This window comes from Pipistrellus kuhlii, unplaced genomic scaffold (genome assembly GCF_014108245.1).
Source record: "Pipistrellus kuhlii isolate mPipKuh1 unplaced genomic scaffold, mPipKuh1.p scaffold_m20_p_2, whole genome shotgun sequence".
In the NCBI taxonomy this organism is placed as follows: Eukaryota; Metazoa; Chordata; class Mammalia; order Chiroptera; family Vespertilionidae; genus Pipistrellus; species Pipistrellus kuhlii.
Genome location: NW_023425515.1, coordinates 52,353,090 through 52,371,168, shown reverse-complemented (window position 1 = coordinate 52,371,168; position 18,079 = coordinate 52,353,090). Strand labels below are relative to the sequence as shown.

The window sequence follows — 18,079 nt, the reverse complement described above, 5'->3', positions numbered from 1 at the left end:
CAGTGGTCAGAAAACAGAGGCTCATGAGCCACATGCGGCTCTTCGGCCCCTTAAGTGTGGCTCTTCCACAAAATACCACAGCCTGGGCGAGTCTATTTTGAAGAAGTGGCATTAGAAGAAGTTTAAGTTTTAAAAATTTGGCTCTCAAAAGAAATTTCAATCACTATACTGTTGATATTTGGCTATGTTGACTGATGAGTATGCCAACCATTGCCCTAGTTGATTTGGCTTGGTTGATAGAGCATTGGCTCACGGAATGAAAGGTCCCAGGTTCAATTCATCAAGGGCACATACCTCTGTTGCAGGCTTGATCCCTGGCCCAGGTCAGGGTGCAGGCAGGAGGCAAACAACCGATATATCTCTCTCACATCTCTCTCTCTCTCTCTCTCTCTCTCTCTCTCTCTCTCTCTGTGTGTGTGTGTGTGTGTGTGTCTCCTTCCCTTCCATTCTCTCTAAAAAAATCAATGGGAAAAATATCCTCAGATGAGAATTAACCAAAAAATAAAGAAGATGCATGTGACTACACATGCAAGGCCATGGCTGTAGAACATGAGGTGGAAGGGACCTATATGTCCGCACACATATGAGAAGAACACTCATAAGTAAATAGATTGACCTTTCTCATGGGCTGGATCTCAAGGCCACCAGAATGCTGACAACACCATAGCTTGTCTCTGAAAAAACATGGTATAGGTGAATATGGAAACGTTAAGAAAAATGATAGAACTTCCCTCTTACCTCCGCCATCTTCTGCCCAATCCCCCTCCCCCAAAAATACATGTCTGAGGCTCTTGTGCACTAATACCCAGTTACTGACAGAGTATCACACTTTGTTTATAAAGCAACTGTCTTTTTAAAAATTTCTGATTAATAAACATAAAAGAGCTCTTTTGATAACTGACTGAAGATATAATTCACATTTCCTATGTTTATAGAGTTGAGTAAACTACAGAATAAGTAAATATGGGACACTGGTTCCGATACTCTTAGACCAAACACAATTTAAAAACTGAATTGCTGATAAGAAGTTTCTCATAAATACATTTTATTTTAACATAAAATGGTCAGTTATACATCTCTGACTGGGATTATCAAAGTACAGTCCTACAGGGAGGGGGTTCTAACAATGCCACAAACACAGACACACACTGAGAAGCTGACAAGAGGGTTTTTCCTGCCTGTGGCTATATTGTATTAACCTGCAATACAGACATCAGCTCTGACAGGACAGGGCATCTCCTCAAGAGGTGGCGCTTGTTTAATACCTAAGTGCTACAAACGCATTCATTGCATGAATGAAGGAGAAGAAAGGAAGAAAAAATAGCATTTTATGAAAATCCAATTCCTTGACTGCATCCATATCAAGTCTTACCATTTTATAAAATTCGTTATTAGACAATACTATTTAAAAATACTACTTCAGTAGTCTTAAATTGATATTGGAGAAAAGTCACACACAAGGCCTAACCCTGGTGTCATACATGAAATCAGATCCTTATGTGCTGGAAATACCCGAGGCAGCGGTTCCATCTTTCTCAAGCCCATCAGACAGGCGAGGACCCAAAGTGCTAAGTGCATATTTCGAGCTTGTGTGCCGAAGCTGTTTAGAGCAGCAGTAAATGATAAAAGGCAATTTCACAGATACTCTTTGAGAGTGAATATAGTCATTGAACTACCGAGAAAAAACTCTCAGACACATTTTGAAACTCCATATAAAATTACTATCCCGAGTCCAGCAGGACTTGAGGGTTTCTGTTTCCATGAAGTAGGTGAAAGGGTAATTAAATCTCCGCTCCTTCCGGGCAATGGCACCTGCGCAGGCTTCCCTCTCAGGAGGCCTTACCCGCTGCCTGTTCACACATCAAAGTCCTTCAGCTCTCCCCAGCTGGCACCTATTTTCACTTTCACTTTCAGTTTCACAGAAAGTTTTAAGGCATTTTCCATTTCATTCTTGACAATCTGAGCAACCTAGAGGTGGGGATGGGGGGTTAAAAAAGAGGTTAAAAGAAGGATGGCTGTGAGATAGGGCAACCAAGGCCTGATCAAAGAAGGTTTCCCATCCTGCCCCCTGAGGAGCGGGCAGACTGGAGCTCTTCCCCTGCTGCTTGGAAGGGACTTGGGAAGAGCCAGGCACCCCAAGTCTGCCCTGACCACAGGGCTCTGCCAGGTCAGGTAGAATGCTCGAAGCTTTGAAACCCCCAGGACAAGGTTCCAGATTCTCATCTCACTTCTCCCAGACAAAAACATCCCTGCACCAGGCATTTCTTTAACAACAGTGTGACACTGTGCACTCTTAGTTCTCTCTCTCCCCGTAAGGACCCAGCATTTATTTATGGAGCCACCGTAGGGCTGGGGAAGGGGTCCAGAACCTCATGCATCTTAGCCTGACCCATACAGTGCCTGGACGCTCTATAGAATGGAAAACGGAAAACACTGGAAATACCTGAACCACATCCTCTTCTGCCACCTCGTATAAGAGTTCATCATGGAGTTGAAGGATGAAGAAGCCTCCTCTGATTGGACGGAACATCCCTTGCAGTTTTCTCTTTGGTAACAATCCTACCCCATGAAAAAAAAAGTAACAAACTGATAAGTATGTCATTTTGCCACAGGATAATTTTTTCTTTCTTTCTTTCTTTCTTTCTTTCTTTCTTTCTTTCTTTCTTTCTTTCTTTCTTTCTTTCTTTCTTTCTTTTTTAAGAGATCTTGAGAAACTTTGGGAAATTTTAATTAAAATACATAAGATTTAGAACTATCAGGAAACTAAATACTTCCTGGCTGCTAACTAACCCAACTATCAGGTAAACTAAATCCCCATCAACTTCCTCCCAGAATGGGAGTCTAACAAAGAAGCCAGTAAATGAAGTTTGAAGAAATCTGTTCCAAACTCTGTTAATTTATATCTTTTCCTTCCATGGAGTCCCCACTACAGCTTCTCTGAGTGAAAACACCAGAGCAATATGGGGCCTGATTCCTGTCCAGCAGAGTGAACTGGAATTGTCATTACGCAGTGTTTTCTAAGGACACTTCCTGCTGTCTTTTTATGGCCGGAAGTGTCACTATGGTAAAACTGGTGCCTCCCCAATTGGACCCCCGACTCCAGACAAGTAATTTTGAATCTCGGGTCCAAATGTGGACTTCAGAATGTGTGTGAATTCCCTGACATTGGCTGTAAGAGTCCGTGTCTACATTTTTCTGGGGAGATGATCTATAAAACCCATGACTCCAAAAATGGTCATAAATCACTTCTACTAGACTTAGTTACTATTTCCTAACCAGCTGGGCCTGGTGGTATAGATTAAGCCCCTCTAGTCACTAAAATAAGGTTCAACATTAATACCTTTAGAGCAACCGCCTTGGTTGCCCTATCTCACAGCCATCCTTCTTTTCTACCATTCAGTTTCCTCCTTACCCTTCCGGACAGCACAAGTAGCATACCATCTGCTTCCACACCCGGTGCTTCCCTCAGCGTTCGTTAGCCCTCACTATCTGTAGCCCACCTTTCCCAGAGGTGGCTCTCAGAGGTAAGAGAACAAATGCAGATGAGGCCAGGCAGGCTGCTTCACACCAGGCTGCAAAGGCTGTGCATCTGTTGGCCAGCTTGGCTGACATCTGATGCGCCCCACTGGGCCTCACTCATCTCACAGCACTGGCTGCCTGGAAGCTCTAGCTTTTCTGCTTTCTGATCGCCATACCTCTGTCCTCATTTCCCTTGGGTACTTGGCTTCTGACCCAGACTGCATGACCCTCCTGTTCCCTGGGTGGTCTGTTTCCCGACCTTCTGCTCCCTTTGATCCCCCTGACCTACTGCTGCTTTTCACCCAGCACACCAGGAAGTCATCCTCAGCGACACATCTACTTTGCCTTCCACTCATTCTAAAGGTTGTTACTGTCCACATCCTCACTTTGGCACTGCATCCCTCCGCTGTGGAGAGTGGTGCGAACATTTCAGTCAGGGTCCTATCTTCGCTTCCTTTCCCCTCCCCCGTGTGTATGTGTGTGTGTGTGTGTGTGTGTGTGTGTGTGTGTGTTTGCCAGCATACATATTCCCACACACAAAATGTTGAACGATCAGCCTTACATATTTTGAGGGGCATTGAAAACAAACTAAAAATCCTAATTTGATGTCCAAATAGTTTTTTTTTATATATCTATATATTTTTATATATAAGTGAACATCTTTCTATGTAACTGGCTGTATTATTCTCTATAATTACAGGTCTTCTAAGAAATAGCAAATTCCATCGTCAAGAGCTGATCTATACTTTTTCTGCCCTATCTCAAGCAGTTTATGTCTGAAACCTTCTTAACTTCTTTCCAGAAAAATTTAAACATGGTTGCAGTCACAATTCGACAATCTCAGCGATCGTGAAATGGTATTTAAAGCAGAAGGATGGACATGAGACAAAGAGAGAAGAGAAAGTTCTATGTACTTGTTAAAACAAGAAATAATTTATCCAAGCAATAAGGAAAGGACTTAGGGAAAATATTTTGAGAACAGTAGTAAGAAAAGATGACAATATTGGCAAATAAATACATGTGACCAAAATGTTGGAGAACTGCTGAGAAATAATATATAAAATACATCTCCTTTTCATTCCTGATGCAATTAATGTCAGCATGCTATAGTTAACATTCATGAACAAACCTGTTCTGTCACCTTGGAGCATAGCCTCCCGATGACCATGGGACTTGAAGAGTGACTGGAAGGTCTCTAATTGCTTCTGAATGTTAACTGTGGCTATTTTCACAATATCAGCCGCCGACCCTTGGACTGTTGTATTGATAGCCTGACGCTCAGCCTATAAAAAACAATAACAGGCTCTCCGTCAGATACACAACATGGTTCCATACCTGTTTTTTGCACCCAGATCAGTGCTTACATCTGCAACCAGACTGGAAATCTGGACCAAGATGCGACCCAGGAAATCAACAATTAAGCAGCAGCATCTAAAAACAATAACTGGAATGATCAGGGCTCTAGACTTCTGGCTGTCATCCTCACGATAAACAGAAGGTCAGATTGCTTCTGTTTAGAAATATTCAACAGTCAGGAACCAAATCTGTACCACACTTAAAATATACTTAATAGCTTAAATTTATTTTATTTTATATATCATCGTGAGAGCTGTTCTAAATTTAACTCTAAAGAATCTATACTTTGAAATAACTCATATTAATCCTAAATAGACGTAAGTAGAATGTCATTCTTGCTGATGTGAGTTGGAATGTTCTGAGTCATCCCCCATATCCGTGCCCTCTTGGTTGCATGTAATTTGCCCCCAGCTGGTCTGCAGCCCTTGGGTATGAAACAGAGCTTTTGATGGGCTGCTAGAACTAATCCTTAGGTGTCAGTGAAAATGCTCCTTAGGTGTTAAGTTAGAATGTTCCTGAAACTACTGCTGCCATAAGCTTCTTGGCAGGCAGCCATAGCAGCTACAAGTGATGGTCCTGGGGCAGTAGGGATGAGGTCTGGGTTAATATCCACAGTATAACCTATCCATGAATATCGTTCCTGTTGTCCCAAAAGTTCTCAGAAAATGGAGAGAGTCTCCTCGCAGGAGGAGGGATCTATGTAACTTGAGAGGTGTTCTCTAGTTCCCTGTCTCCTGGGTACACTTAACTCCTGATGTATTATATACCTGCTAAAGAGATAGACGTTTTTAAAAATTTACTCTTCTTTTGCCAAATGTTGATGAATCCACTGTAAACTCAATTGGTTGTCACTGTTTAAAGAGTCACTGAATTTCAGCGTCCTAATGACACCTTCCCTTGTTGAAACTTTGGGTAGTGTGCTGTGTTGTTGTTACTACTTGCTGCTTTTCTCCCTGAAGTTACACAGACCCCTCATTGCCATGCAAGTTAAAGTGTTTTTCACGCTAACAGGTGGCCTTGACTTGTTTTGGCCAATGAACTGTGAGTAAAACTGACGTGCAGTGCATGTAAGAAGGTTTAAAAACTTCCCAACATTGTCACAGAAAGGCCCGGCCCAGAGAGGGGGTTCTTCCTGTGTTCTGGATTCCAGAGTGAAGAGCAGAACCACAGTCAACCCAGAGCCAAACTATAACGTGAATTTAAAATAAAACTGCTTTTGCCGAAACCGGTTTGGCTCAGTGGATAGAGCGTCAGCCTGCAGACTGAAGGGTCCCGGGTTCAATTCCGGTCAAGGGCATGTACCTTGGTTGCGGGCACATCCCCAGTAGAGAGTGTGCAAGAGGCAACTGATTGATGATTCTCTCTCATCAATGTTTCTGACTCTCTATCCCTCTCTCTTCCTCTCTGTGAAAAATCAATAAAATATATATTTAAAAATAAAATAAAATAAAATAAAACTGATTTTATATAAGCCACTGAAATTTTGGGGTTGTGGGAAACTATGATTAAAATATATACTTCACTCTCATGGTATTGTACTTCCTTGATTCTCTTCCAAAATAAGAAAACTTGGCAATCTTAGCTTTGTATCCCATAATCCAAGTCCCTTTATGTCCAGGGCTTTTCATATACCAGTACATAAAAAATACAGGTTTCTGATCATGGGAGATCAGGTCATTAGAACCAACCATCTGACTGATAAAAACTGGAAAAGATGAAATTACGTGTGTGTGTGTGTGTGTTTTGCAGATAATAACTGTGTAGACAGAATATTTAAAAGTATCTATAGGTAAATTATTAGAACTAATATGTAATATTTGCAAGGTCTCTAGACAAAAAAACAACAAAAAAACAATTATATTTCTATGTGTGAGCAGCCATATTAGAAAATGTAAAAAAGGAAAAGAAAAAAAAAGGATAATAAAAAAAGATGCCATTTGCAACAGCATTAAGACTTTTCAAATACCTAGCTGTAAATCTAATAAGAAACATACACAATCTCTTCCCCAAAACTACACAGTGTTATTGAGAGAATTTAACAAGACTTAAAGACATAAATAAATGAACAAATAGATCACATTCATGGGTTGAAAACGCAAATTTATAAATATGTCCATGTCCATTAACCCCATCTTCATCTATGAATCAAGACATTTGCAAAAAAATAAAAATAAAAAAAATAAAAATCCCAATAGGATTCTGTATTTATGTGGAAATTTACAAGCTGCTTCTTCAATTTATATGGAAATGCAAAGAACCAAGAATAGGCAAAGAAAAGAACAAGGTAAGAAAACTTTTCCATATATCAAGACACCTTACAAAGCAGCGTATCTAAGGCAGTGTGGCAGCACTGTCTAAAAGATAAGCAAACACAACAGACCAAAATAATGTGTACAGAAACAGAAACATCCATATTATTTTATTTGTAGCAGAAGTGGCACCACAGAAGCAGTGGGGGGAAAGCTGCCTTTTCAATAGTTTGGGACAATTGTATATCCATGGGGGAGATAGGGGACCCTGACCCTCAATCTGTAATAACATGAAAATCAATTCCTGGTTGATTGTAGATATAAATGTAAAAGGCAAAACAAAAATTTCTAGAGAATATTTTCTTGATGTTGAGGTAGAGAAACCTTTCTTCAACAGATCAAGGAAAGCACTACAATAATATAAAAGACTGATAAAATAGAGAGGTCTGGACTAAAATAGAAGCTTAAATGCTCAGATACATATAATGCTTTTATAAATCCTAATGACTTCAGGAAGAGATTTTATTCATAATTTGAACAAATATCATCAATAAATTTTTGGGCTAATGTTAATGACTAATGTTACTCTCTGAAGGCATTGGCAATCTGGTGTGATATGCATACAGTAGGTAGAACAAAGAACAAATACTAAATATAAGAATTAAGTTTATTTATAACTTATTATCAAAGCTAATAACTAGCTTAATAAAACATCTTTAAGTGAAGTATTATAAATGTGAGCCGACATTTACAATAGCCTCCCAAAGACTGGCAGGTACCATCACTTCAGAAATCCTTAATGAAACAAAAGACCCAATTAATATACTAGTGATCCTACATTAGCAGCAGTTGTCTTTGTTGAAAAGTATATGTCAATCAGAGGGAAAGTGGGGGTGGGTAGGTGGGGAGAGATTAACCAAAGAACTTATATGCATATGCACAACCCATGAACACAGACAATATGTGAAGGACCTGGGGGTGGGGGAAGGACGGGGTGAAAGGAGTCTTGAGGGGTTAAGGGGGACATCTGTAATACCTTCAACAACAAAGATAAATTAAAACCCAAAGTATATGTCATTGAAATTTTAAGTTAAAAATCCTGAGAATTTCAACATACGTGAGCTTTATGATAAGGGTTGTTGTCTTTGATTCCTGGTAAATATCTACGCCTTCCCAAAATGGTCTGAACAAATCCATCTCTTTTACAATTCTTCACTGTCTCTTTCATGAAATGATTAATCCCTACAAAGGAAAAAAAAATGAATACAACTAAAGTCATTCTTAATTTCATTCAATAGTTTCAATACAGAGAAATATATCAAAAGTATAGAGACTATGCTTATCTAACTTTATTCATATGCAATCTCTGCTTTCTCATAGCGCTGCTCATCCTGAGTATTAAATACTAATGTCTCCCAATTGAAACTCCTCGTTTGAGGATTTGTGTTGTGTGACTGACACAGGAGAAACATTTGAGGAAAGCGAGTGACAGGAAGAAGAGAAAATCCTGCCCTGCCATGTACAGCTGGTGGCGATATGTGACCACTAACATGGAAGTTCAGAGAGCAATCATGCTCTTGGCCTTTCTCCTTAGGAACTGCTGTGATTTTCAAGAGAAATAAGAAAATGAGATTTAAGAAAGCTCTACAATTTCTCTTACCTGACTCTGTAGGAGGCCTTCTAATATTCAGAGACTGAAAGAACTACTTAAAAAACAACAACAATGAAAACAAATAAAAATCAATGAGCTTGTCTGTGCATGGCTCAGTGGCTAAGCATCAACCTATATACCAGGAGGTCACAGTTCAACTCAAGTCAGGGCACATGCCTGGGTTGCAGCTGGATGCCCAGTGCGGGGCATGCAAGAGGCAGCCGATCAATGATTCTCTCTCATCATTGATGTTTCTATTTCTCTCTCCCTCTTTCTTCTCTGAAAGCAATAAAAATATATTTTAAAAATAAATAAATAAATAATAAAAACAAGAATTAATTCTAAGATATAATCTACATACAGTAAACAGCACCCATTTCAGGTGAATGATCTATAATAATAAAAGCATAATATGCTAATTAGACCAGACAGCTAAACAACCTTCCAGACGTCATTCCAGACATCCTTCTGGATGAAGCCATAGCAGCAGGTGCTGAGGTAGAGGCAGTTAGGGGCAGTCAGACAGACAAGCAGTTAGGAGTTAGGGGTCCTGGTGAGGGATATCCGACTGCTGGTTTAGGCCTGATCCCAGGATTGGGAAAGGGTGCAGGCCAGGCTGAGGGACCTTTCCTTCCATGCACAAATTTCATGCACTGGGCCTCTAATTGATATATATTAACAAATGTATATACGCCTTTAAGAAACACCACAAGATACAAAATATTTAATCACCTTATAGTCAGATCCCCATTATCAGCCTTACTAACTCGAGGTGCTTTATGACACTTCTAGAGACCCAGTGCACAGAATTTGTTCACTTGGGGGAGGGAGTCCCTCAGTCCTGATTTTGAGAGGGTGCAGGCCAGGCTGAGAAAACCCACCGGTGCACAATCGGGGTTGGGGAGGGATGTAGGAGGTTGGCCAGCCAGGGAGGAACTGCAGGAGGGCTCCAGGGTGTGTCTTGACGTATCTTGCTCAGTCCAGATCAGCCAGACCTCAGAAGCAAGCTAACCTATTGGTTGGAGCATCTTCCTCCTGGTGGTCAGTGCAGGTCATAATGACTGGTTAACTGATCGACTGTCTGTCCCCTGGTGGTCAGTCAGTGCACGTCATAGCAAGCAATTGAGCGACCTTAGCACATCATTGACATATCATGTTTTGATTGGTTAAATGGCTGACAAGACGACCAGATACTTAGCATATTAGGCTTTTATTATATAGGATATAGTTTTTATGTTCTTGAAATTCATAAAAGATTGGATTATACTGTATATTTTCATTTGTGTCTGCCTTCTTTTGCTAATTAGTATTACATCGCAGATATACCAAAATCTGTTTGTTTATAGTCATGTTGATAGGCATTTGGACTGTTCCCAATTTTGGGCTATTATGAATAAAACTACTATAACATTCATGTTCAAGTCTGTGGACAAAAGAGGCCACATGCTAACCTGACAAGCTCAGGGAAGGCCTGCACGCCAGTCTTGCAAACTCAGAGACCTAAAGTAACCACAAAGGATGGTCTGAAAGTAACTTCAACTAAAAGCAGTTATGGTGGGTAGTTACCTCCTGGGCTGGTATCTTCACTGACAAGGTCAAACTTTACCTTAAATGTCTTTTTGCATCTATAATAACAAATCCTTGAAATGTCTGGGTAACTTGTAACTTCCCTTTTTCCAGACCCCTTGGGGCACAACCTAATGTGTCTGGCACCAGGACTGATATCACAAATTCCTTTATTGTATTGTTATCAGGTTAATTATTGACTGTTTACTATCCTGCACCCACCTAAGTGTGTACCTATCATTTTACATTTTATCCAATTCCAGAGGTTCCCCCTCTCCCTCCGGCCCCTGCCTTTGCTTTCTCCCACCTCTCTAATCTGTCACCAATGGATTTCATGTATCCTACCTACATCATTTCCTTTGACTGTAATGTATAAAAATAGATGAAAAACCGCCATTCTCAGGAGCATTATCCCAATCCATTGAGATACTGCTTCTTGACAATTGTCGACAGTTTGGCTCAAATAAATTCACAAAAATTCTTTACCAGTTTGAATGTTTTTACATTAACAAGTCTTTGGACATATGTTTTCATTTTTCTTGGGCAAAAATACTCAATAGTGGAATTACAGGATCAAATGGCTTAGCTTATGTTTAACTTTGTGTGAAAGGACTATACCAATTTCCAAAGTGGTTATACCATTTCACAATTCTAACAGCAATGTTAAAGAGATGCAATGTTTCTGATTTTAGTAATTTTTCTTGTGTTTTTTAAAAAATATTTTTATTGATTTCAGAAAGGAAGGGAGAGGGAAAGATAGAAACATCAGTGAGAATCATTGATCAGCTGCCTCTTGCACACCCACCCACTGGAGAGAGAGCCTGCAACGGGGGCATGTGCCCTCCACCAGAACTGAGCCTGGGACCCTTCAATCCCAGGCCTATGCTCAATCCCCTGAGCCAAACCAGCCAGGGCTCTTGTTTTTGTAATAGTATCTCTTTGTGGTTTTAATTTTCTTTTCCCTGATGACTAACAAATGATAACATTTGATGTGGTCATTCATCTATCTCCTTTTGTAAAGTGTATATTCAAATCTTTGACCTTTATTTTACTGGATTATTTGCCCTCTTAGCATATATATATATATATATATATATATATATATATGCCCAGCAACTGTTATGGCAGAACAATCAGAATGATCAGACCGACCAGTGGCTATGATGCACACTGCAGAAGCCAACCAGCCTGATCAGGGCCACTATTGATCCGCCCCCCACCTGGCCAGCATGGCCCCCAATTGGCCCCCAACACTCTGATTGGGGGCAAGACTGGCTGCCAACCACCCATGGCCCCTCCCCCTAGGTAGTTCCCACACCGATCAGCCCCCAACACCCCTAAACCACTTCCTGGCTCCCTGGTACATGTACATTTAGTGTAAGCACAAGAAAATAATTATCAGTCCCTTCTGACCCTGACCAAAGTCTCCAGAGGGCTCTGCAAATACGACAGCCAAGGTGTGGAATTCTCCCTGCAGGGAAGGCAGCCCCGGAAGACCTTCCAAGTTAGCAAAAAAGGCAACCTAAGCATTAATGGGATGGCAGCCCTTTGCTGAGGAATGTAGAGAGGCTGAATGGGAATTTTGTGAAATTGCGCCTTACAGATTAGGTGTGCTTTCAATCTCTCTTTAAAAGGGGGTGACAAAGAGGACCTGCAGGCTGCCAGGAGCAACAGTGAAGGGTAAGCACATTAAAAAACTGAAAACCTTTTAAATAAACAGTCATGAAGATCATATTGGGAAACTGAGGGTAGAGCCCCAGAAGAATGCAAAAATACTTAAAGGGCCATCATTCACCTTGATATACATTTGAAAACAACACATAAACAACTTCATCTCATAGCATATGAAATGCAAAACAGTTTTGTTGTGGGTTTTCTTTTGGCCATCCTTAAAGTACAATTAGATCCAGCTGGGGGAAAGCTATAGCTTCAGCATTAGACCCCCTGCCGGCACCACCCCCACCATCCCCCATCAGGTCGGGACAGATGGACCTCACCGGTGCACTAATTTTTGTACTGGGCCTCTAGCTGTGTTATAAGAGTTCTTTATATATTCTGGATGCAAGTCCTTTGTCAGATAATAGGAACTATAAATATTTTCTCTCAGTCTATGGTTTGCCTTTACATTTCCTTAATGGTGTCTTTTATCAATGTTTATCTTTTTTAAAGATATTTTAATTTATTTCAGAGAGTAAAGGGGAGGGAGAGATAGATAGAAACATCACTGATGAGAGAGAATAATTGATTGGTTGCTTCCTGCCCGCAACCTGGGCATGTGCCACCACTGGGAATCAAACCATGACCCCCTAGTTCATAGGTCAATGCTCAACCACTGAGTTACACCAGCTGGGTTATCAATATTTATCTTTTATGATTCAGTGTTATTATCACCTGATACATCTTTGCCTATCTCAATGTCACAAATCTTTTTTCCTCTGTTTCTTCTGGAAGAATTATAGTTTTATAGTTTTATCCTTTACTTTTAAGTCTATGCTCCATATCAAGTTAATTTTTTAACATAACGTGAAAAAAAATTAAACTTCACTTTTTTCCCTATACTGGTGTGTAGTTGTTCTAACACCAATGGTAGACAAGACCATTTTTTCTTCAATGAATTACCATGGTAACTTAGTTGAAAATCAATTTGCCACATATGTTATAGGTCTATTTCTGGACTCTGTATTGTGGCACACTGTTCTCTATGTCTACTCTTATGCCTACCTTAATTATTGTAGTTTTATAATAAATTTTGAAATCACTCAACATTGTACTTCTCCAAAAAATGTTATTCAAGTCCCTTTGAATTTCCATATAGATTTAGAGTCAGCTTATCTAATTCTGTACAAGAGTCTAATGAAATTTTCATTGGCATCCCACTGAATTGTTATCATAACAATATTTTGCCTTCTATTAAACTCACATGGTAAACCTCCCATTTATTTAAGTATTCTTCAGTTTCTTCCAAGATTGCTTTGAAATTTTCAATAAAATATTGAAATTATTAAATGTAGCCTAAGTATTTCATGTGTTCTGATTTTATTATAAACTAGTGACCTGATACATGGATTTCTGCACACTGAAAGGAAATTAATTAGAAGAAATGTGTTAACATCGCTATTCACCCTTTCTCTATAATAGAAGTGTCAACCAAATCACAGTTGACAATGACAGATTGAAACACACACATGCGATTGGTGCCAGTGAGAGCTTTATATGTACTGTGCATGCGTGAGTCAACTTAGCCTTTTATAGATATAGAATAAACTTGCTTAATTAGACCTAGCTAAACTTTTCCAGCCCAGTGAAGCACCCCAACTTCTCTTTCAGGTAATTGTCAGCAACACAGCAGTAAATATCAACATGAAGCCTATTATTATGTAAATCATGCAGGGGGAACAAAGGGTAAAATATTTAACTACAGCAGTGTTTGATTATGTTCTGCACAGTGAGAAAACCTGAGGTCATTTTCAAGTTCCACCATTTCTTACTGCTTTTCAGTCGGGTCAAGTTTCTAAACTTTCTAAATCTCTGTTTTCTGGCTAATGAAAAGAAAATAGGATTCTACTGAATCTACCATCTACCTACTCCAGGACTTCTGTGAGGATCAAATGAGATGAGGCACGGAAAAACGCTTCACAGACATTTGGTTAAAGTGTGAAATGTTTGCACCTGGCTATAAGCAAGTTGAGTTCCTGGGTTGAAGCAACTCCAAGTAGGCCAGTCGCTAGGGAGAAGAAGACAGGCGTTGCTATGTAACGCCATGACCAGGGCGCACACAGCAACCGTTTTGAGCTGGGCTGGGCTGTGGGCTGCATTTTGTGCCATGGAGTCTCAGCAGAATTGGCTGTGACTTGGTGGGGTGTTGTTCTGGGGTGGTGATGGGGCACATGTCCCACTTGGGGGAATCCGAGTGTTGGTTTGTCAGCATCAGGTCCATGGTGACAGCTAGTGTGTGTCATGGCAGCTCCTGCATTGAGCATCTGCCCCGTGGTGGTCAGTGTGCATCAGAGCTATTGGTCAGATAGACACTTAGCCTTTTATATATATGTACACTAGAGGCCTGGTGCATGAATTCATGCACAGGTGTGGACCTTAGACCTGGCTGATGGTTGCCAGGCCAAGTGCAGAAGGAACAGATGCTGGACACCAATGTCAGCGCCCCGAGACCACACAGTTCCCCGCCTCCTCCACTCCTCCTTCCCTCACTGCCATGCCGCCACTGTGGCAGGGTGGAGGGACCATGGGAGGTTGGCCAGCTGAGGGAGGTTAGCTGTGGGAGTGCACTGACCACCGGGGGCAGCTCCTGCATCAAGCATCTACCCCCTGGTGGTCAGTGCACATCACAGCAACTGGTCAACTGGTGGTTTCATCTCGATGGTCACTTAGGCTTTTATATATATGGTTTTTAGTTTTTATTCATATACTAATTGTTTATTACTAGTAGAAATATAACTGATTTTTAGAACTTGACTTTGTATGGTGGGAGCTTGATAAAGTTAGTTATTTCTTTTAGTAGTTGTTTTTGTAAAATTCATATGATTTTTTATGTACATGATCATGTCAGGTGTAAATAAAGTATGCTTTTGGAAGACTGGGGACAAAGTTGATTACAAAGAAGCATAAAAGAACTTTCTGGGTTGATGGTTCTATATCTTGGTTGTGGTATATGACTGTGTGCATTTGTCAAAATTTATAGAACTATATACCTAAAAAGGGTGAATTTTATTCTATGTAATTTATATCTCAATAAACTGCCAAAAGAAAAGATAATTTAAAATAGTGATACTCAAATTTCTCTCAAATTTCTCTATAATAGCAATTGTTCTCTCACAGGTTGTGGTACATTTACCAATGGATTACTGTTTCATGTTAAAGCCATCTAAACCTAAAGTACAGGATAAGTCCAAGACTTGATGAGATATTCACAATGACACGTAGCATATACATTTGTTGCACTTTGCTATTCCATTCCCATTCCTACTTTTTTTTTTTTTTTTTTTTTTTTTTCAGAGAGAAAGGGAGAGGGAGAGAGAGAAAGAAACATCAATGATGAAAGAGAATCATTGATAGGCTGCCTCCCGCACACTCCCCACTGGGGATCGAGCCTATAACCCAGGCATATGCCCTTGGCCAGACTCAAACCTGGGACCCTTCATTCCACAGGCTGATGCTCTACCCACTGAGCCAAACTAGCTAGGGCTCATCCCTACTTTTATGGAAAAATAAAGGAAATCTTAGTAAATAATTATAATAAGGTTATTTCATTAACATGTCTGATGACAACTTCCAATTAATATAAATGTTAATAAAAAATTCTGTAAGGCAAAATTTTATAATTAATATAATATGGAAAGACGGTTGAAAAGAACAGCATCTAGAAGATAGCACTCGGGGCTCCTTTACCGGTGTATCTGGATTTGAAGGAGTCAATGTAGCACGCAGCATCGTTTTCTTTAATGCCCATCTGCTCTCCCAAAGACTTAGCTCCCATTCCATAAATGATTCCATAGCAAATCTGAAAGGAGGGCATCACACTCAGTAAGCAAATGAAAGGTCATAAAAACAAAATGCAAATAAAAAAATTCATTAAGTTTGAAATTTGATAAGCGTTTTATTCCACAGTGAGTCAGAGAAATGTTTAGATCTGTTTTTGGCGGGTTAGATCCATAGAAGCTGAACATCTTTTCTGCCTTTTAGCAGTACTGTTTTTTTTCTTGGAGACGGAAAGATACAAAGGGTGGGATTGAACATGAATGTTGTGTGTTTTAAGAAAGTAATCCTAGTGACTTATTCATTTTTATTTATTTGAGAGACGAGAGAGAGAGAGAGAGAGAGAGAGAGAGAGAGAGAGAGAGAGAGCGAGAGCGAGCACGAGCGCGAGAGGGAGGGAGAGAGATTAGTTGCCTCCTGCACAATCATCAACTGGGGATGAGAACTGCAACCTGAGTGTGTGTCTTGGCCGGGAATTGAACCTGTGACCTTCTGGTGTACAAGATGATGCTCCAACCAAGTCACATTGGCCAGGGCTAATCCTATGATTTAAAAGGAAAGATTTATTTCTGATTCTTTGTCATTTATCCAGTCTTCAGAGCAGCTTTCTACTCCTCATAACTCCTCAAAACCTCATTAACTTCTGCTTAAAGAAGTGCCTACGAGTAGGAAAAAAAAGCACACAAACACTCCTATCCTTGCTTTAGATAGCACTAAAAGAGTTTGCTAATAGGATGACTCATTGGAAATGAATATGCTTTTCACCTCACAGCCACCTGAAATCCCACAACTGCAGAATTCATTTGAGTTAAACAAAAAGTAATGGAATTTTGGGCATTATGAAGGAAAATGATCTAAATAGGTAAATAAATAAACTGATTTATAATAAGTATTGCATGGGTCCAAATCCCAGTTCCAGCATTTACAAGGTATATTATCTTGCACAAGCTACAGAAATCTTTAGCATCTTGATTTCTTCATTCATAAAATGAAGACAATAGTAATACCTATATCATTAGGGATTGTTAGGATTAAATCAGTTATAAGTGTTTAGAAAACCGCATGCCATAAAGCAAGTTCTATATACATGTTAAGTAAACATGTATATAGAACTTGATTTAAAAGGTAACTTGCAAAAAATTTAAAAAGGTAACTTGTAAAAAATGAATTTTAGAATGCCAGCCTGGCCAGTGTGATGCAGTGGTTAAGTGTCAACATATAAACCAGGAGGTCATAGTTCAATTCTGATCAGGGCACATGACAGGGCTGCAGGATTGGTCCCCAGCGAGAATGTGCAAGAGGCAGACAATCGATGATTTTCTCTCATCATTGATGTTTTTATCTCTCCTTCTCTTTGAAAACAATAAAAATATATTATTAAAAAAAGACTTCCAAAATCTTTTAATGTGATAAGATAGCTAGCAGTATTTTTCTTTTTCTTTTTTTTTTGAATACAATGAGACAAATTTCTTCCTTTTTTGTTTTCCTTTTTGATCTTTTTATGTTGTATTTTGTTGTGATGCCAATTTTTTTCCCTTTTTAAACTCAGATATTACTTAGTGCTAACAGATCTCAGAGATCTAACAACAACAACAAAAAACCTCAAGAATTAGGTTGTTCAGTGCAAACTAAGTAAGGAAAATTGGTATAGCATAAACACTATTACATCATGCAAGAACTTATTAAATGGAGGTTGCTATCATCAGGGGAAAATGTTTAGGTTACAGAGTCAAATCTCTAAATTCTGGCATTTTGAACTTATTCTGGCTCTACCATTTATAGCTATAAGACCTTAAGCAAATTACTAACTTTCTGTGCCTCGGTTTCCCCTATATAAAATGAAAATAGTAATAATAATACCTATTTCGCGGGTTTATTATGAGGATTAAATATTAGAATATTACCTATTTACCTGGAGTTTGATTCTTGATAAATGCAGGACCCCAAAGGAGATTAAATGGAGAAGACAAAAGCTGACTTCCTAAGTCATGGGAACAAGTGTTGGTGCTAAACAGACAGTGGTGAGAAGAAGTGCTTCATGCCCAATGAGCCAGTCAGAACTACAGCTGTGGGTATCCTAGTAAATGTAAAACTAGAAAAGCAGGATCTTAGAGGTGGGATGGCATGTCTTTATCTCAGCCATCAACCCTATTTTCTTGAAAATGGCATCAGATTTCCCACAGGTCCGGTGGAAAGGAAGTATCGGTGTTAACCCAGGTCAGGCAAGGGCATAAATGTGGCCTTTGGT

At 39.7% G+C, this 18,079-nt stretch overlaps 1 protein-coding gene across 4 annotated transcripts in view; it reads right to left on the bottom strand.

The window, feature by feature from the left end:
• Positions 1 to 1,028: 1,028 nt before the first annotated feature.
• Positions 1,029 to 18,079, bottom strand: part of POLQ (DNA polymerase theta) — an 84,321-nt gene continuing 67,270 nt past the window's right edge. For 2 of the 4 annotated variants that reach the window (XM_045583958.1, XM_045583959.1), the window contains 5 exons: positions 15,745 to 15,856; positions 8,242 to 8,366; positions 4,649 to 4,802; positions 2,444 to 2,559; positions 1,030 to 1,968 (listed from right to left, as the gene is read on the bottom strand). In XM_045583958.1, the coding sequence (XP_045439914.1) occupies positions 1,855 to 1,968; positions 2,444 to 2,559; positions 4,649 to 4,802; positions 8,242 to 8,366; positions 15,745 to 15,856 (621 nt within the window). In that variant the 3' untranslated portion in view covers positions 1,030 to 1,854. Of the gene's footprint in view, positions 1,969 to 2,443; positions 2,560 to 4,648; positions 4,803 to 8,241; positions 8,367 to 15,744; positions 15,857 to 18,079 lie in introns of all 4 variants that reach the window. The other 2 variants (XM_036448289.2, XM_045583960.1) reach the window with 2 other exon arrangements.